The sequence below is a fragment of the Engraulis encrasicolus genome, chromosome 17 (genome assembly GCF_034702125.1).
Source record: "Engraulis encrasicolus isolate BLACKSEA-1 chromosome 17, IST_EnEncr_1.0, whole genome shotgun sequence".
NCBI lineage: Eukaryota > Metazoa > Chordata > Actinopteri > Clupeiformes > Engraulidae > Engraulis > Engraulis encrasicolus.
This window is the reverse complement of record NC_085873.1, coordinates 34127273-34146501: the sequence shown is the minus strand read 5'-3', so window position 1 is coordinate 34146501 and position 19229 is coordinate 34127273. Positions and strand designations below refer to the sequence as shown.

The window sequence follows — 19229 nt, the reverse complement described above, 5'->3', positions numbered from 1 at the left end:
ATTCGAGTTCAGTAACGCTCTGAGTTTGACTACAAAAAAGCAAGGCTCTTGCTTGCAGCACAGTGACTTTTTGTGCAACTCTGCTGTGTGGGCTGAGTGCTAGTAATAAAAGTTTTGTGTAAAGTAGGCTGAGTTCTGGTAAATTGGGCCACTTTTTTGCATACAAGTTCATGAAAAATGTGGCCCAATTTACCCGAATTCACCCCGTGTATACTTGATGCAATATACCCCATGTGTAGTATATGCCACATCATTGGAGATGTTGTTTTTATCACGTGTTATGTTAACTCGTGCGTTACCATTACCATTATCTCTCTCTCTCTCTCTCTCTCTCTCTCTCTCTCTCTCTCTCTCTCTCTCTCTCTCTCTCTCTCTCTCTCTCTCTCTCACACACACACACACACACACACACACACACACACACACACACACACACACACACACACACACACACACACAGAGAGAGAGACACATGCATGCATTTACACCTTTGATGAATGGGAATATCCATGTAGCACTCTGGTTTAAAAAAAATGTTTTTTTAAAAAAGGTACTGCAACTATGCGGCTCATTGAAACTGTGTTGCCTATTGCCAAATTTGATCTTTTCATGAAAGTTTACCAAGTAATAGACTAATATTTTCTAGTATGGCCCACGTACAGTAATTTTTGCAGCTAAAATGGCTCTTTCTGGACATTCAAATGGTGGACAATGCAGAAGATCCCCCTGTTAATGTATGAAAAGTGCAATTTTCCAGTCATAATGAATACTGAATGAATAATGAATTTGATGGTGGTGGTAAGTATTCATGAAAAAGCTAACATTAGTGAATGGGTAGCATTAATGGATGGTGTATTCTGGAAATAAACAACTCTTACACAGCGTACCTTTAAGCTGTCTTTCCTGATAGAATAGCCCTGCAATAATAATAATAGTTACACCGGAAATTACAAAATGCCGGTGTTCTCATCACTTGATTTCACAAGAATGAGAATGTTGGAGTGTGCAGTGGAGTGGTGGTGACTTTTAACCTCATAGAGTATATTTGAGGGATATTTATTATGTTCTCTCTCGCTCTCTCTCTCTCTCTCTCTCTCTCTCTCTCTCTCTCTCTCTCTCTCTGTGCAGACAGTGCATGTTATTGTTATGTAATGCATCTTAGTGGTCTCACTGTTTTAAGTTTTGTTGAATGTGCAACTGTAATGAACATGAGGGACTTGAAATACAGTACATAAGGGAACCCTAATAACACCAGTCTGTCTGTCTGCTGTCTGACTTCGTGGAGAAAAATGAGAATGATATAACCTATAATGACATCTTGTCTCTCTCTGTGTGTATTTTATTGGCACTTAGGCACCAATTCTCATGGAATATGTCTTGTAATACTGTACATACTGTACTGTATGAGTAACAATATTCACCAACTGTTTTCATGACACTCTTGCATCTGTACAGTAGGTAGAACCAGAAAAAATAAAGAAATGCTTCAAAACATTTGACTTTATCTGCAAAAGGTGTCTCGCTTTGACATTCAATTCGAAACAGTCAAATATGAAGTGAGGAGAGCTGGGACTGTGCCCAAGTTTACTGTCCTCAATTACCCCACAACATGGCCTCTGGCGCCACCTGCTGGGCACTGCTCTGCTCTACAGTTGTGTTTGCATTTCCTTGCTCCTACAGACTTGGGAATTTAACATTTCAAATATTTTTTTCATTTAATTTGTTAAATACATTTCATTTATTAATCATTAATTCAAATGCTGCACTCTAATTGGCAGCAACAGCATTTGTTTCTTTAAATCATATTCTCTCGGGTATTACAAAGGGGGAGTGTCATGATTTGTGTTTATTTCTTTCTGTGGGTGCATTACATAGAGCAGAAGAGGACCATAATTGGCAGTTTGTCACCTTGGCTAGAAGGAATTGTTCTCTCACATTGTGCACCCCCACAAATGACAAAAAGTAAGATCATCCAATATTAGTTTTATTTGAGACTTGGGTTTTCATCACGCACTAGGAAACTAGTATTATTTCTTTCCATTACATTTTGAAGGTTATAGAGAAATGCAGTTGACGGTGAAGATTGTGCACATCCCAGGAAAAGGTGCAGCACAACGGCTGACTAGTTTTCGGAGTGAGAGGTTCACACACTTAAAATAATTTTTGTTGTCTTATATTAGTTCATGGCTGGATTACGTTTCAACTTCAACAGTCCTCCTGATGAAAAAAACTATAGTGAAATGTAAACAGGTAGAAACATCAGAAAGCATTTGCCTTACTTAGATACTTCCTACTTCCTCTCTTACCAGGCTGTCCCACCTACTGTCGCTCTTACAACACTTAGCTGACACGTTTTATCCAAAGCCACTTAGAGCAAGCCTGGGAACTCCCATACTGCCTTTAGTTCTACACAGTTGTTCCGATCTGAAAGACACTTGTGATTATGGTCTGGGGGTAACCAGGCAAACTTAGAGCTATCTAGATACAGGGTATTGGTTACAGTCTCTGGAGCAGTGTGGGGTTGCTCAAGGGCACTTCAGCCATGGATGGAGGTGTACTGAGAGGTAAGGGTGGGATTTGAACCTGCAACCCGCTGATCTTAAGTCCACCGCCCTAACCACTATGCTACGCTTGCTCTTACATGGATATCATGGCCTTAGAATGGACATTCTGATCATTACATTGCATTTGGCAGAGGCTTCTATCCAAAGCGACTTACAAACGATGACGTAATCATAGTATACAATACTTGCAGATACAAAGTGCACTACAGGCAACATGGAAATAAAACAATACACATACAGAAACATACAATATAATATGCATATGCCAAATAAGGTACATTCATAATATTTGTTTTCAAGTGGTGCCCGATTTTTCTAGACCAAGAAGAGAAGAGACAAGCAGTGTGTGGCCACAGGCATGCAGACATGCATTTAAATAGGCCTGCTTACTGGGCACAATAATTCCCCAGGTCAATATAACAAACAAAGAAGATAAAGTTATTTTTTTCTGTCTGGACAGTGGTGGACAATGGTGTGTATCACTCTTAACAGTCAGATAAAAATTATTATTTTGAAATAATACTTGAAAGTTGCTAATAAAATCACAACTGCTCACCCTAGTCTTGTAGATTTCATGTAGTGCAATAGTAGAGTGTTCCGTACGAGAGGTGAGTTGTTCTCAGTGTTCCCAGATTGGTTTCCCACCCAATTGGGTTGTTTAGGATTACCGTCTATGGGTTAAAAACACATTGGATGTGTTTTTCTGTAGATTTATGAACATAGAAATCGACAGATTTTAGATGACATAATTAGTCCGTCTCTGATCTCTCTAACTGAATCAGATTGCTTTGAGTAGGCCTACAGAACAAAATGGAATGCACATATAACACATGTAACAAATATGGAATGGACTACCCACCTCTGTTGAGCATGACATATACAGTGTAGTCACATAAAGACAGACTGAAGACACTGCACGTAGCCTATGTTTAGCTACTGCTAAAATGCCAATGACAGTTATAATAACATGTTAAGTGAATGCCTGTAATGTTATAGTAATGTTGTTCTTCAGCAAATAACAAGGCAATCCATTGGATCAATGGTACCATCATGGTACTACCATGAGACTACTACACATGAAGAAGACTATGTACTCTGTAAATTTTACTGCAAAGACAAGCTGAGCTCGCAGTGTGCACTGAGATACTCGTCATTGCTGCAGTCTATCTCCATCGCTTTCTCAAAGCACTCCAAAGCCTGCCGCCTCTCTCCTTTCGCCTTATGGACAAAACCCAAAATCCCAAAGGCCTCTGCATCTTGGTCGTCATTGTCCAGACGTTTTTCTGCCATTTTCGTCAAGCATGAGGCACTCTGCCTCCCTTCATACGTTGCCAGTCCAAGTGTCAAACACTCTCTGTAGTGCTTGATGGCCAGTGTTTCACACTTGTTGCGGTACTGCTGAAACTGAGCGTAGTAGAGGTGGACGACCTGCAAGGGCTCCCGTCTCTCCCTGGCAGCGTCGAAAGTAGCCTTAAACATCTCCTCAGCCCGGGTGATGTCGTTGCTCTCCCCGTAGTGCAGTGCTAGGTCGGCCATAGCAAAAATGAAGTTCGCCTTAAGGGTGGTGGCCTGCTCCAGGTGATAGATAACCTGGCGGATGAGCTGCGAGATCTCGCGACCTTTGCCCTTGCCCCCTGCGATGCGAAACAAGTCTGTCTTCTTCCTCTTGTAGCACAGCGCCAGCTGATGGTGAAGAAAGGCGGAGTCCTGGGTGCGCTCCACGGCCCTTTTGAGCAAGGCGATGGACCGATCCACAGAACCGCTATGGCGGAAGTATTTTCCCACGTAACGGATCACATGTGGGTTGCTTGGATCCATTTCAAGAGCATCTGCAACCAACTCCTCGCTCTCCTTGTACTGCTTCAAAAGGTTCAGCCTCAGGCCTAACAAAACCCTTAGCACTGCATCCTGTGGGTTTATCTCTATGGCTCTTCGTAGTTGCTTAACCGCACTGTAAAAGATTGTTGTGATTTCACATTAGAATTCTACATCAAGAAGATGTATATACCAGTTTACTATTCACTGTTGTAATGTGCAATGCATTGTGGGATATCATATAGAGTACAATTCACAATTGTAAATGTACAGCAGCACATAATACTTTTTACATCATACTGTTGTAAAGATCTGTTTTGTCAGGGCTGCTGTCCTAATGCAAATGTATGCAAAGCCACATGCAGAAATTATGGAGCTCAGGTCACATTCTGATTGGATGCTTTTAAAACATGCATACAGGCCTGATAGAGGTGGAGAGGATTGAACTAATTGAACTGATTTTAACTCTTCAATCGCACACACCTGGTCATGAGCAAGGAGGTAGAGATAGGAGGGTTTACAGACATCATCGGAGCGTAGTACGTAAGGGTTAACGTTCGGCGAGAAGGTCGCTACCGTGGAATAGCAGCACGACAGAGAGAATCTTTAGACCCCGACGCGGAGCGGAGGGGTCTTGTTCTCTCTGAAGTGCTGCTATTCCACAAAGCGACCGACTCGCCGAAAGTTAACCCGCTTATTATATGGATATACTTAAATGATTCACACATGCGGGGTCATTTCTTTAGACCTATTTAATGTTAAGATTGTTGCTGCGCAAAACAAAACAGTGCCGTTGTGGAACACCGCTAGGCAACAGCTAGGTAGGCTAGCCAGGACAACCGGTGTTGTCTATCACAGCAGCTGATTAGAGTGACAAAAGACCGGACCCCCTGCGGAGTGATATGAAACATTCCCTTTAGCCACTGACTTGTAGCCTATACAAGTGAACGTCTTGTTGCCATTGACAGCGGTAGCCAGGACAACGGGTGCTGTCTATCACAGCAGCTGATTAGAGTCTTGATGAAAAGTCGCTTTAGCAGTGAAAAGTCTTGTTGCCATTGACAGCGGTCTGTTATAGACCAACCCGTCCGTTATCGAAAAATAACAGACGTCCGAACGTTGGGGAGCCCCGTTGAAATGAATGGAGCATTCGACAGATGACGTCACAACCATATAATAAGGAAATGATAGCAAGGGGAGTCCAATTTTCTTCTTCCATGGTCAAATTGGAAGCATGGTAAAGTGTGGAACAGGTCATAGGATACAATAGTGAATGTTTGTCACCTGTCCTTAATTATCCCCCACAATTAATGCTGACCGACAGCTGCAGTAAATTTGGCCACAAACTGAGCACTGACAACCGGATATTCTCTTTCGACCAAATTTATGGAGTACAAATTTTGTCCATCATGGCATCGCACACACTGACCATGTGCACCATGTCATTAAGCATAAATGTATTAGTTCTATGGTATTAAAGCAACACCTTGTACTACGAAGACAATAGGAGCCTATTTGGATTTGGATTTGAATTCTTTCTCTCCATTTATCCCATTTGGGCAAGTGAATCACATTGAAGTACACACACTAGTCCGTAGCAGTGGGCTACCTGCTGAGTGGCGCCCGGGGAGCTATGTGGGGGTTAGGTGCCTTGCTCAAGGGCACTTCAGCTGCGGTCCGGTCGGGCATTGATCCGGGAACCCTTGGGTTGCCAACCCAGTGCTCTAACCAATGAGCCACGACTGCCCCCAACTACTACACTGTGGCCAATGCATTTTCCATTGAGTGATACTGCTTACCCAATCTACCTTCTTTGGTCATGAGCCAGCTGATTGTAAATGACGTCCAGGTGTGCTAATTTCAGCTCAGTGCAATTCAAAACGGGCTTCTCTCTGCTAAAAGGGCATGGGAGAAGCCAATGATGGTTTGTCCATTTATACAGACGATGGGCAGGTCATAGAGCATAAACGATGCTCAGGTGTGGCAGCCCCCCTGTGGTTCAATTTGGCTTTTTGATGGCTTCGGCAACAGAATATATCTCAAAATCCCATGAGAAGGAATGGAATGGCCCAGGACCATTATTTTCAAAGACTGTATGTTGTGAAGTTTCCAGTGTTTGCGTTGGAAGAACACAACAATTAGCTGACAACTTGTTGCTAGCAATTTGGTGTAATTTTACAACAATTAGCTGGCAACTTTTTATTGCCAGCAATTTGCTTTAATTTTACTTCAATGAGCTGGCAACTTTTCACCAGCAATTTAATTTAATTTCACACTAATGAGCTGGCAACTTTTTTGCCAGCAAATTTGTTGTAATTTTACAACAATTAGCTGGCAACATTTTATTGCCAGCAATTTGCTTTAATTTTACTTCAATGAGCTGGCAACTTTTCACCAGCAATTTAATTGAATTTCACACCAATGAGCTGGCAACTTTTTTTGCCAGCAATTTGCTTTAATTTTACTTCAATGAGCTGGCAACTTTTCACCAGCAATTTAATTTAATTTCACACCAATGAGCTGGCAACTTTTTTGCCAGCAAAATTGTTGTAATTTTACAACAATTAGCTGGTAACTTTTCACCAGCACTTCAACTCAACTTCACCTTACTGGTGCAATGTGCAATTAATGAAGATTGGCCAACAGGCTGGCCCACTTGAGCCATGAAACTTCCCACACATTAAAAGGACAGGTGTTTCAGTTATTTTGTCCAACCACTGTGTAGACAATTCCACATATATATGGAATGTTTACTTATAAACATGGATCAGAATGAAAACTTTTTGGAACTGAAGTTTTGATATGTGCATTAAACAAGGGCCAAAACCAATCCATTTAAGAATATCCTTATACTTTTTTAAACACTATCTTAGAAGGAGCCCAGTCTGTTTTTTAAACTGTAGTTCTAGAGCAGGAGCATCAATGAATGGAACATTCTAGGAACTTGTTAGCTTTTTGATACAGATCTCTCTTGTTACTCTGTTGTCACACTCTATACCTAACCAATCTGTCAATTAGTGCCTTGCCTCACTTTATTACTAATCACTTTCATGCCGTGATTCAATGATTGCCAGCACCTGCCCAATGCCTGATTACTCTGGTCACATGGTTCACTTGCCCCACTATATAAACCTGGACTGTCACACTGCTTTGGTTGCTTGTCTGAATGGCACAGCATAGCGCCTGACTCACTGGCGCTCACTGGTATTGGCAATCAATTGATTAGCCGACTAGATGAGTGGTTGGTTTGTTGACAGGGTGGCTGACAGCATAGTGCCAGTTGACCAGCTAGCTGCCTGGCAGGTTGACTGACAGCCTGTCCGCCTGGTCAGTTGACTGGCTTGCTGCCTTGCTTGTTGACTGGCCAGCTGCCTGTCCGGTTGACTGGCTGCCTGGCTGGTTTAGCCAGGCAGCCAGTCAACCAGCCAGTGAATCGGACAGGCAGCTGGTCAGTCAACCAGCCAGTCTGTCAAGGCCAGTTGGCTACCTGGCCGGTTAACTGGTTGGCTGCCTGACAGGTTAACTGGTTGGGTTTGTTTCATCTTTTGAGAGCCATCTTGTAGCATAGCATGTTTTATGGTGTTTTTTGCATAATATTAAATTTAGGCCACTTGATTGGATTGACAAATGCATATCCATACAGTCCTTATTGTGACTGTTTTTGAACCCCCCTTTGAGATGACTTGATAAATGAAAGTCCTCTTGAGGAAACTATCACTGTCACTGTGACAGCACTATGCTGAGTGATTTATTATTTGTGCCTCACCCATGCTAGGCTGAAGTTGAAGACGTATATGCTTAGAGCAGAGTGGGATTATGGTACCATGCTATCTCAGTCATGGTGGAGGATGGGGACGATACTATGTTGAAGGCATCTCAGACATGGAGGCGGGCAGCGGGGGTGGAGGCGGGAGGAGGCGGGCGGATGAGGGGGCAGGACATGTGCCATGGTCAGAGTAGTTTTGAAAACGGAACAGTGTTGTAATTTTAAACGACTTGCTGGCAACTGTTTTTTTTCTGCAATTTGTTGTAAATTTAAAACAATTTGCTGGCAATTATTCCCCATCAATTAGCTGTAAATTTCAGCTTGAAATCTTTTACAGTGCGTCTCTGAGTCTTTAACTCCTCGCGTCTCATAATCTGTGCGATAAAGAGCGATGGCATAGCCAGCATTCCATTCGCTGCTGTCTGGATCTAGCTCCAAGGCCTTTTTGAAGAACTCCTTCGCTCTGTCATAGTACTTGCGGGCAATCTTGAGAAAGGTCCAGCCTTTCTCACCATAGACCTGTGGGTGAAGGACAGTTGGAGACCCTGTAGGGAACTTCTGCATAATATCAGCAAGCTTCTCCAAGTAGCTCTCACACTGAGGGTATTCTCCACGATGGTAATGGAGCCAGGCATAGTTGCCGTATGTGACAATGAGAAATTGCTCACAGTCCTCGCCATGATGTTCTCTCGCAAGCTCCTCCGCCTGGACTAGGTTTGCAATGGCATCATCTGAAGACCCCTGCAGGTATCTAACATAGGCCAAAAAACAGTAGGATCGAGCTGCTCCTTCTTTCTTGCCCAGGTCCAGCTCAATTTGATCCTCCAGCCTTGTCTGAAGATCTGACAAGTCTACATTTTCTTTGGTCAGAGCCCAGGTGAAATGACACTCCAGCTTTAGAAGCTTGGTTTTCAAAGCTCTGTCGTGAGAGGGACTGAAAAAAGAGAAAACAAATTGGCATTCATTGAATATTCATTTCACTATAGGGATGCAGCATACACACAGGATCAAAATGAATGCATGAAAATACCTGCCAATATTCAAGCATGGCTTATGGTCAAGTTGTCTTATGGAAATTGAACACCCTTGCCCAAAGTGACATCTGATTTTTTTTTCTTTTTTTTTTTTTTAGTAGGTTATTTCCAGAATGCATGTTGCCCATACAACTTTCGTCTCTTCTTCATGAATATTCACTATCACCAAATCCCAAGTATTAACAATGGATTAGAAATATGTGCTTTTCATAAATGAATAGGTGGCAATTCTATACTTAAATCCTATGTGAATCTCTATTTAATATAGATCTTAAATCATATATTTATATTAAAAATATAAATATTAAATTACCAATCTATTTTGGACATTGAAAACCTACGCCCCCAGTGGCATCATAATTTTAATCACAATTTAACAATAACTAGACTTCCACAGACTTCCATTACAATACATGATAGGTCTATTACGAAAAAGTGTTGTAGGGTATTATAAAACCTAGGCCAATGAAACAACTGTAGACTACTGTTGTATTTCCCTTAACATGCTTTTGTCTTATCAAATGAACACATGCGTGGCATTGACTTGCCAATTTAGGCTTTTCATTATTTCTATATCCAATATCTATTCCATGTAGGCCTATTCAAACTTGTCCAATTCAGCCAGTTTGTGCATTCAGTAGCCAAGATTGCAGAACGATAGCATTGTAGCCTACCGGTACTTTACCCCGGACACGTCTTGTGTTAATTTACGATGATCAGAAATCACAAGACCCTGGTAATGCAACAACGGTGAATCATCCACCAAAAAGACAACTTTAAAATAGCTTTCTGGTTATTAACCTTTCTATAATACCAATTTCAGAGGACGTCGACGGATGGATAAGGTGTCACCTGACGTAAATGCGTAATCATTAATGAGCAGATCAAGCAGGTAGGCTAGATTATTGCTTAAACTTGCTATATAACAGACAGAATGTTACTCACTTCATAATGTTACAGCTATCCGTCTCGTGTTTCTTGACTGAGAGAGTCTACAACGGGCAATCCTTCCCGTCTCTCTAGAATTGTCAGAGACCGGTGTTTGATGAAACGAAACCGAAACTGAAGCGTGTCAAGTAGCGATTCTGAAGAATTGAAACATATCAAGCCTACTTGAAAAGGTAAAATGCTACTTATTTACCCTGCCTAATTGGCTACAAACGCAGTCACACAATCTCTTTCATTGAGTTTATTTTGAGTAAGTTTATTTTATTTGTGCAAGTGAAACATATATCAACAAATCCAAGTCATTCTCCCCATAAAACAGCATGGACATATGCCTGCCGTAATACACTATAACAAACCTAAAATATGGATTCTGGCTAATACTCCCCCAGGATATAGGCCTACACTTAGTTGGCAGGCTATCAGAAAAGTATCAAGCAATGACTAGTGCTCTCTCTCTCTCTCTCTCTCTCTCTCTCTCTCTCTCTCTCTCTCTCTCTATATATATATATATATATATATACATAGGCTACGCTTTGATATGCTTTAAGTTTTTTTTAATGCAGGATGAAATGAACACACTCTACCTTTATGATAGGCCCTGGATATAAGCCTAGATGTTTCATTGTTATCAACGTGTAACAGCTTTGTTTGCTCTGTATTTTAGCCTAATTCTAATGATCATAAAAGTGAAATACATTCAGGTTCAGAATCTAATACAGTTCCTTGTAACAATGCTGTTTATTGCAGCAGCCTATATGAAAAGTAGTTGATCATCCCTAAACCAGTCAGCAGTTTTTGAGAGGTAAAGTAAACTAATAGGCCTATGGGCTAAGAGGCTTAGAAATATCTCTAAGAAATAACTATCAAGCCTGTTTTACAATCAAGCCTGTTTTAAAACTGTCAGCCAGCCTGTTGATGTTTACATCTGCTGCAGAGCTGATGGGCGGCCTATCCCGCCTGTCTACTGAGGAGATGAAATCCAAGATGTCTTCCTCGCGGTTCCTCCATCTGGATCTACGGCTCGCTAGCTTCTGAAGTTTGTCTCGCGCCTGGGTTCTGTCTTTGCTTTCGATCCTGATCGCATACGCCTTCTTCAGCTGCTCGATGGCCTTGTCGTCATCCTTCTTCTTGAACATCAGGAACAGACCGTACTTGGAGTGGCAGTGTTGCCGCTCGGCGTCGGACAGGCCGTTGTCCGACAGCAGCCTGGTGAAAATAGGCTCCGCCTGCCTCAGCTGTTGGCTCTCCGAGTAGGCCTCGGCCAGGTGCACCCAGGCGTAGGTGTTTGACGGCTTCAGCTCCACAGTCTTGCGGAAGAGGCGCACGCTTTCGGCAACGGCTGCGTTGACCTGTGGCATGCATAATACATAAAGGCATATAATGTGAAATACCGGTATATACAGTGTTTGGAATAAAAACAAGCCCTTACTGTAGAAAACGTATTTGGTATAAACCTCTCGAGTAAAATTACACTCAAAAATCAAAAGTTATGTAACTATCTATCTCTGCTATAAAACAAATAACAAAAGCATGGAAACAACCAACATAACCAGACCTGCGCATGGCCGGCCCTCTGGCCGCCGAGTTTCTTCATGTTGATCATGTTCTGCCAGTGGCACAGGCCCATCTGGTGGTAGAGGAAGCTGGAGTTGGGAGCTCTCTGGGAGGCCTCCTCCAGGATCTCCAGGGACTCTTTGGTGGATCCGTCTCTCCTGAAGTACGTGGCGGCATACCTGGGTGGGGCCGGATTCGCAAAACTTTGTTAACGATAAAACTTGAGAGGATTCCTAAGAAGTTCCCAAGAGTCATCTTAAGTGGAATTCTCAAGCATTTTATTTAGAACAATGCTATTACTGAAGAATGCCTTATTTTCTCATTTCAGAACTTGACCATGACATAGGCCTAATAATCATCATCATAATAATCATCATCATCATCCTCATAATACCAATAAAAATAATAATAATAATAATAATAATAATAGTAGTAGTAGTACCTGGTAACTTGGGGAATGTCTGCAGACTGGATGACAGCCTTGCGTATGAGCTCTCTGGATTTACCAGGTTGGAAGCGCTGCAGCTTGAGAGCTAAGAGGACCATCACCTCAGCATCGGTGGGGTCGAGTTCCAAAGCTTTCTTGAGTTGCTGGGCGGCAGCGCTGTCCTCTGGCTTGATGGGGTCACCCGTCCTTACAATCTCCTCCTGACGGTAAAGAACCACCGCGTAGCCCACATTGCAGGACAGACTGTCGGGCTTGGCTTTTAAAACCTTCTCGAAGCTCTCCCTCGACCTCGGATAGAACTTGCCGCCCAGTCTCAGGAGGCTCCAGCCTTTCTCCTCCTCCACGATGACCTCTGTAGGAGCCTAAATGCAGTTTATTTTTTGTTAGGAGTATTTTACAAAAGATGCAGGCTCATAAGTAAGATGCATATTGTTTGTTATTTCATGATTCAAAAGGATTTTAAAAGATTTATAATACATATGAAGACTTAAGATGCAAAACCCCCTAAGTGCCTTTTCAGAAAATATTCTTAATTCATTTTTATTTAATACAAAGCTATCAAAATTGCATATGTTTCTATTTTATTTATGTAATATAACTATTTATATGTATTATCAAGTACATGAATGTAAACCAAACCAATAACGGGGTTCTCTAAAAATATAGAAGTGCAGGTCTTCAGAAATGGAGTTAGGGGGTTTTGCATCTGAACTCTTCATATGTACATTTCATTGATATTGTGTGAGCAAGTGAATTTTGTTACCTGTACTGGCCATGAAATAGCCATAGTTGCTTACTTGGCCATAAATGCAAACAAACAAACAACCTCCCTGCCCTCACCTGTATACTTCTGATTTTCCCCAGGTAAGTCTCCATGGATTCCAGGTTGCCGTGGTGATGGTGCAGCCATGCGAAGCTGGAGTAGGTGACCAGGAAGTCCACCTCATCCCTCTGCTCCTCCTCCAGCACGACCAGAGACTTCTTCAGGTTCGCAATGGCAGCTTTGTCCTTGCCCTGCAGGTGGCTGACAAATGCCAGGATGTTGAAGTACGTGGCGTGGTAGCGGCTAGGACAGTACTTGACGCGGTCCTCCAGCTTCTCCGGGACGCCCTTCAGGTCGTTGATGTCATCTTTGTCCACGTCCCACGTGAAGAGACACTCCAGGTCCTTTAGGTCATCGCCACCCGTTGTCTGGTTTTTGCTAAGAGGGCAAATTTTACATTTATGTCATTGGAGCTGGCATTACACAATTATTATAAGGCTCTGCATGCATAATCAAAACGATATAATAACTAATTTATAATAATTAAACATGCACTCCAGGTCCTTTAGGTCACTGTCACTCGCGCTTGCTTTTTGCTAACAGGGCAAGTTCATTCATGTTACATTACACCACACTTCACTCAGCAGAAGTGACTTACAGTCCAAAGCGACTTACAGTTATTTACAGGGTATTGGTTACAGTCCCTGGAGCATTGTGGAGGTTAGGTGCTGAGCTCAAGGGCACTTCAGCCATGTGTAGTGAGGACTGGTGAGGGTGGGATTTGAACCTGCAACCCTCTGATCCACCTCCCTAACCACTTGGCCACGGCTGCCCTCATGTCATTGGAGCTGGCATAACACAATTATTGTAAGGCTCTGCATGTATATTCGAAACAATAATAACTAATTTATAATAATTAAACATGCACTCCAGGTCCTTTAGGCCACTGTCACTCGTCGCCTGTTTTTTGCTAAGCGGGCAAATACATTCATGTCATTGGAGCTGGCATAACACAATTATTGTAACAAAGGCTCTGCATGCATAATCAAAAGAAACAATACAATAACTAATTTATAATCAGTTAACGTTCCTTATCACTCGTCGCCTGATTTCGGTAAGATGGCAAATGGCAAATTCATTCATGTCCTTGGAGCTGGCATAACACAATTATTATAAGGCATAGTAATCTGCATGCATAATCAAAACAATATAATAACTCATTTATAATCATTTAACATATAAACACATTCAAACACAGAGTTGCACAAGTCTGATCACAACACTTAGAACTTGGATAATGTCATTCAGTGAATGTGTGTTAATGGGTGCCTGTGTTTATGATATTTGTCTGTGTCCCACGTGAAGATACACTCCTGGTCCTTTAGGTCAGTGTTTCCCAAACTTTTTTGTCCTGCGTACCCCCTAAGCCATGTTGTCATATGAAGAGTACCCCCCTCACGCATGCTCTATATCTATTCTGCTATCCCAAAGTGGCTATACTCCATGTACAGTATTTGTTATTATTACATTTCTCCACGTACCCCCTGAGGCGTGCTCGCGTACCCCTAGTGGTACACGTACCCCTGGTTGGGAAACACTGCTTTAGGTCACTGTCACTTGTCGCCTGGTTTTTGCTGAGATGGCAAATCCATTCATGTCATTGGGGCTGGCATAACACAATCATTATAAGACTCTGCATGCATAATTAAAACAATGTAATAACTAATGTATAATCATTTAACATGCAAACACAAGAGTTGCACAAGTCCGATCACAACACTTGCATAATGCCATTCAGTAAATGTATGTTAATGGATTTCTATGTATTTATTGTATTTGTCTGTGCGTATGTAGGATTGTGTCTGTATTTAGAGGTGGTGTTGTTAAAATTACCTCATTTTCCTTCTGGTCTTCTGCTGGACGGTGTGATCAGTGTGAAAGCTTCTCCCGAGTGATAAAAGGGAAGTGCAGTATGTGAAACTCTATCTGAGTGCCAGCCTAGAGTGCCAGTCTGCCAGCCTTTCCAGGGAAATCATAACCGAAACTGCTCTTCACTTTCTTTTTCTTGCAGTTGTTGTTGCATTCACACAGCGGTGGGTGAGCAAGTGTGTGCGTGTGTGTGTGCTTGTGTGTGTGTGTGTGTGTGTGTGTGTGTGTGTGTGTGTGTGTGTGTGTGTGTGTATGTGTGTGTGTGTGTGTGTTTGTGTGTGTGTGTTTGTGCGGTTGACAACCAGTAGATGGCAAGCTGTGCCCCCGCACAGTCACCTGCTCCCACCTTCCCACCTCCTCCACAGGGCGGTCATCTAGGAGGGTGAAGTGTGACTGAGTCACCAGGGCCCCATGTATATAGGGGGCCCACACACCAGGGCCCACACCCCAGGGCTGCCTCTAAGCAGAGTAAGCAGAGCGCTTAGGGCCTCAACCTTTCCCCAAAATTTGGGGCCTCCTGAATTGAGAATGTATAAAAAAAAGAATTGTTAATATTTATTTAATTATGAGGGGGGGCTCCTGACCAGTTATGCTCATGGCCTCCAAAAAACCTTAGCAGCGGCCCTGCCACACACAGTCGGATTTTTGAAGATATATGGCTGGGGGGGGGGGGGGTCCATTGGAGCTGATTGTACATAGGGCCCCAAAAATTGCTGCTATGCCCCTGCTCCTCCGACTCACACAACCTCACTGTGCTCACAGTAACATGTCCAGGCATGACAATGAAAATGTTAGAGGTGTTGCAATCAATGCATTATACATGGCAAACGGAGAACTGAAAGATGTCAACTGATGAATTGTCTTGAATTTTAGTTAAGTTATATAGCAATTATGTATAGTATTGTAACAAGTTGAACAAGACGTCTTGCACAAAAATTGCAAGGTTCAGCAGTGGACTGTGTACATGAAATGTGTCGGAAAGCCCAAAATAGGCCTACAGTAGTTTCTAATTTCTGTTCCCTCTTTCTCAAACAATGTTGCAGACGTCCCAAGCCTACCAGGACCTCTGGGAATCCCCATTGGTTTGAAAAGTGAATCCCAGACACCCATACAAGTAGGCCTACAAAGTCCCGTGCAACAAATAATTTGTAGCAGATGCTACAGTTCACAGGAAGGGAGAAATATGGAGTGAGAGAGATTAAGAGCAATAGTCTTTTGTTAATTTTACAGAATCTCTCTGACATTGGGTCATATAACGGTGCACTGTAAAAAATAGTACACGGTGCAACTTTACATCATCACTCTTTCTCTTTGTTGTGCTCTCCAGTCTCCAGCAGGGGGCAATGTCTGCATCACTAAAATGGATTTCCTTCCGTTGCTGTTTGGGTCACGCAAGGACAAGTTCATCTTTGTTACTTGGCGTCTGTTGCCGTTGCCCTTTTCAAAATGGCAGTTGATTGAGTATAATAAATCTATCTTTGCCTCACACCTTTGCACCTTTGATAACAGGGCCCCTTTTATCTGTTGAGAACCAGACTTTTTTATTATTATTATGATATTATTTTATTCTTTTTTTTTTTTTTTTTTACAAATGCCTGATCACATTCATTCATCAAGATACATTCAGTGCAGATTGCAGATCAGTTTGTAGAAGCATCAGTAAAAACAAATGTTCAACAGTGCGATGAGAAATCTTCCAACAAAACATTCACTGCCAGCTGGCACGTTAGCAGGACATTTGAACATCAAATCTTCAAGGTTAGAAACAGGCATTGTTACTCATAACAAATAATGTTACAATAAATTATGAAAGGCATAAATAAATAACATAAATATATTGTTGTTAGCTTAATTTCATAGTAGAGCTTAATTTCAAAGTACAGTGCCAGCATAGTTGTTCTGGCACATGTGGTTAAAAGAAAAAAAGTCTCCTCAATCCTTGTGTAGAGTTCCAAACAGTTTGTCCCAATGTGTGAAGTATGGGGCATAGTTGGACTTGAACTTGAGGTGATGGAGGTCGTGGTGGGGCGCTCCCCCAAAAAGTCCAAAAGGCACCAGGTTGTGAGTGGCCCAGGGGAAGTTGTATCCACAGTGGTCCTCCACAGACAGCCAGATGTTGAGGACGAAGAACATCAGCTCAGTGAGCGGATGGCAGCCCAGCAGCTGGGGGTTGATGGCAGCAAAGAACCCCAGCGAGAGAGTCTCCCACATTCCAGAGTACTCCGTACTCAGTGCAAACGTTGCCGTATACTTGTGGTGCAGCTTGTGGAACGTGCGGTACAGCCAGGGCACCTTGTGATGCAACATGTGCCACAAGAAATATTGGAAGTCAAACATCAGCAAACAGGTGACCAGGTCCTCTGCCACCTTTAGCACGTGTGGGGCTTCAGTTGGCATGCTCACCTGCCTCCAATACCAGTGGATGACTGTGAGAGGGAAGATGAACACCAGGTGGTTATACAGAGAGTGGGCCAGGCAAGTCCACATCACCCTCCAGGACACATGGTGCTTCTGCTGGAGCTTGTAGCAGCAGATAATCTCCACGTGTGGAGATAGAAGATCCAGGACCACGTAAGGCAGACAGAAGAACAGGTAGGTTCCCAGGGAGAAGAGCACTGGAAAGAATGGAGAGTGTAGCCAATCGGCATGTCCCAGGACCCAGTTCCAGACTCCTTGCAGTAGCAGCATCGTCGACATCTCCTCTCCGGTCTCTGCTTGAGAGTGATTTGCTGCAGGCTTCATGAGAGCTGCGAGAGTAAGTGTAACCTCTCCAGAGACGGCCTCTCCACTCCAGTTGGCGTGTCCCGGGACCCAGGTCCAGTTTTCTTGCTGTAGTATTGTCGACATGGCTTATCAGGTGAGTGGTGGAGAGCAATATGCGGATGAGTGGAGAAGGCTTGGAGGGCTTATAAAGGCTGCATTATTGAAACATTTCGCCACTGATGCGTAAGTAAGCAAGTACGAAATGTTTTCCTGGCAACGTAACCAATGTTCTGAATCTTGCTACATTTGGTTGAATTTTGGTTGAAATGGCCACATACGAATACATGAAGTATGCCACGATAAGTTACCTTAATAATGAAGTAAGCTACCTTAGCACAGTTGCTGTAATCTTATGTAGCCATTTCAATGTCCCATGCTGCTAGAATGAGACATTGTTTGGTTTGCCCAGAAAACGCTACTGAACACTCATCCAGCTCGAGAGACTGCAGGGAGCTGTTAAGCAGGTGGCCCTAGGCGACATATAAACATGGGACCCTCAAAAGTCATTATAGAGACAAAGTATTCTGTGTTTTGGTGCCATTTTAGTATTTACGTGTTTTGTGTCTATCTTCGATTACTTTACATAAGTGACAAATTAAGATCAATCCTATTTTGTGTGTTTACCGCTACTGGTGCGACAGGGCCCTTCGTTGCAGAACAGTTTATCCACCATTTTTGACTTTTATTATTGGAAATGACTGTTCAAAGGCCCTATTACACATGTGTGAATTCTTGCCATTAAAATATTTTGAGAACATACTATAGGCCTACTTTTTAAACTCATATAAAATGCTTTTTGCGATGCAATGCAATGGAATGCCCATACAAAAATATTAATTTCCCAACATTCTACAAAATGGAGATATACACCGTTTTGCAACGAAACTCTTCATATTCTTATGTAGCCATTTCAAAATTCCATGCTGCCAGATTCAGGAAATGGTTGCTACTTAACCCTCCTGTTATCCTTGGGGTCTATTTGACCCCATTCAATGTTTAACGTCCGAAAAAAAAAATGAAGTACATAATTCTTTTGCTTCATATTTGATGAATTTTCCTAAGTATATGGGGTCAATGTGAAAAAAGTGAAATTTCCACAAAAAATTTTTTCCCTAAGTGCTGTACACGTTTTGGTTATATCTGTGCTCCTTGGGGTCAATTTGACCCCAAATTATTTTAAGTGTATTAAACATATATGGAACATACACATTTTGCTAATACATGTTCCAATCTGTCTAGATTATGTCAAATACATGAACATAAATTATTTAGAACAGAACATTTTGCTTTATTTAGGGCTCTGATAACTAACAATATGTATGATGTGGACCAGGGCCAAAACTAACTCAAGGCAACTTTTGGGCAGTTGTTGCCCATTTTCGCCTAGTCATGGATTAGTTTTGTTGGTGTGTGGGCTGTGTGTGGGGGTGCTAGGACTTATGTAAATGGCTTTTTATGTCCCCAACAGAGCAAAAGTAAATATCTGAGGCATAAACTGGTGCAAAGGTTTTTGCTTCCACTGATTATTTAGACATTTAAGTGGCTGGGGTCAAAATGACCCCAAGGATCACGGATGTAACCTAAATCCGAGGATAACAGGAGGGTTAAGAATACATGATCTATGAGATACTACTTATTGTGGCAT

At 42.4% G+C, this 19229-nt stretch overlaps 3 protein-coding genes across 3 annotated transcripts; all 3 read right to left on the bottom strand.

Moving 5' to 3' along the window:
* Positions 1 to 2883: 2883 nt before the first annotated feature.
* On the bottom strand, positions 2884 to 10609 carry LOC134467445 (interferon-induced protein with tetratricopeptide repeats 5-like). The gene is made up of 3 exons (XM_063221325.1): positions 10125 to 10609; positions 8486 to 9079; positions 2884 to 4515 (listed from the first exon to the last, which is right to left on the bottom strand). The coding sequence occupies exons 1-3, from the start codon at positions 10127 to 10129 to the stop codon at positions 3669 to 3671; spliced, it is 1446 nt and encodes a 481-aa protein (XP_063077395.1). The 5' UTR covers positions 10130 to 10609; the 3' UTR covers positions 2884 to 3668.
* A 70-nt stretch (positions 10610 to 10679) lies between these two features.
* LOC134467443 (interferon-induced protein with tetratricopeptide repeats 5-like) lies at positions 10680 to 14833 on the bottom strand. The gene is made up of 5 exons (XM_063221324.1): positions 14786 to 14833; positions 12970 to 13330; positions 12124 to 12491; positions 11683 to 11860; positions 10680 to 11476 (listed from the first exon to the last, which is right to left on the bottom strand). Exons 1-5 carry the CDS (start codon positions 14788 to 14790, stop codon positions 10991 to 10993), a joined length of 1398 nt encoding a protein of 465 aa, XP_063077394.1. The 5' UTR covers positions 14791 to 14833; the 3' UTR covers positions 10680 to 10990.
* A 1571-nt stretch (positions 14834 to 16404) lies between these two features.
* Positions 16405 to 17674, bottom strand: LOC134467442 (cholesterol 25-hydroxylase-like protein). Its single transcript, XM_063221323.1, has one exon. The coding sequence runs from the start codon at positions 17666 to 17668 to the stop codon at positions 16754 to 16756; it is 915 nt and encodes a 304-aa protein (XP_063077393.1). The 5' UTR covers positions 17669 to 17674; the 3' UTR covers positions 16405 to 16753.
* Positions 17675 to 19229: the final 1555 nt, after the last annotated feature.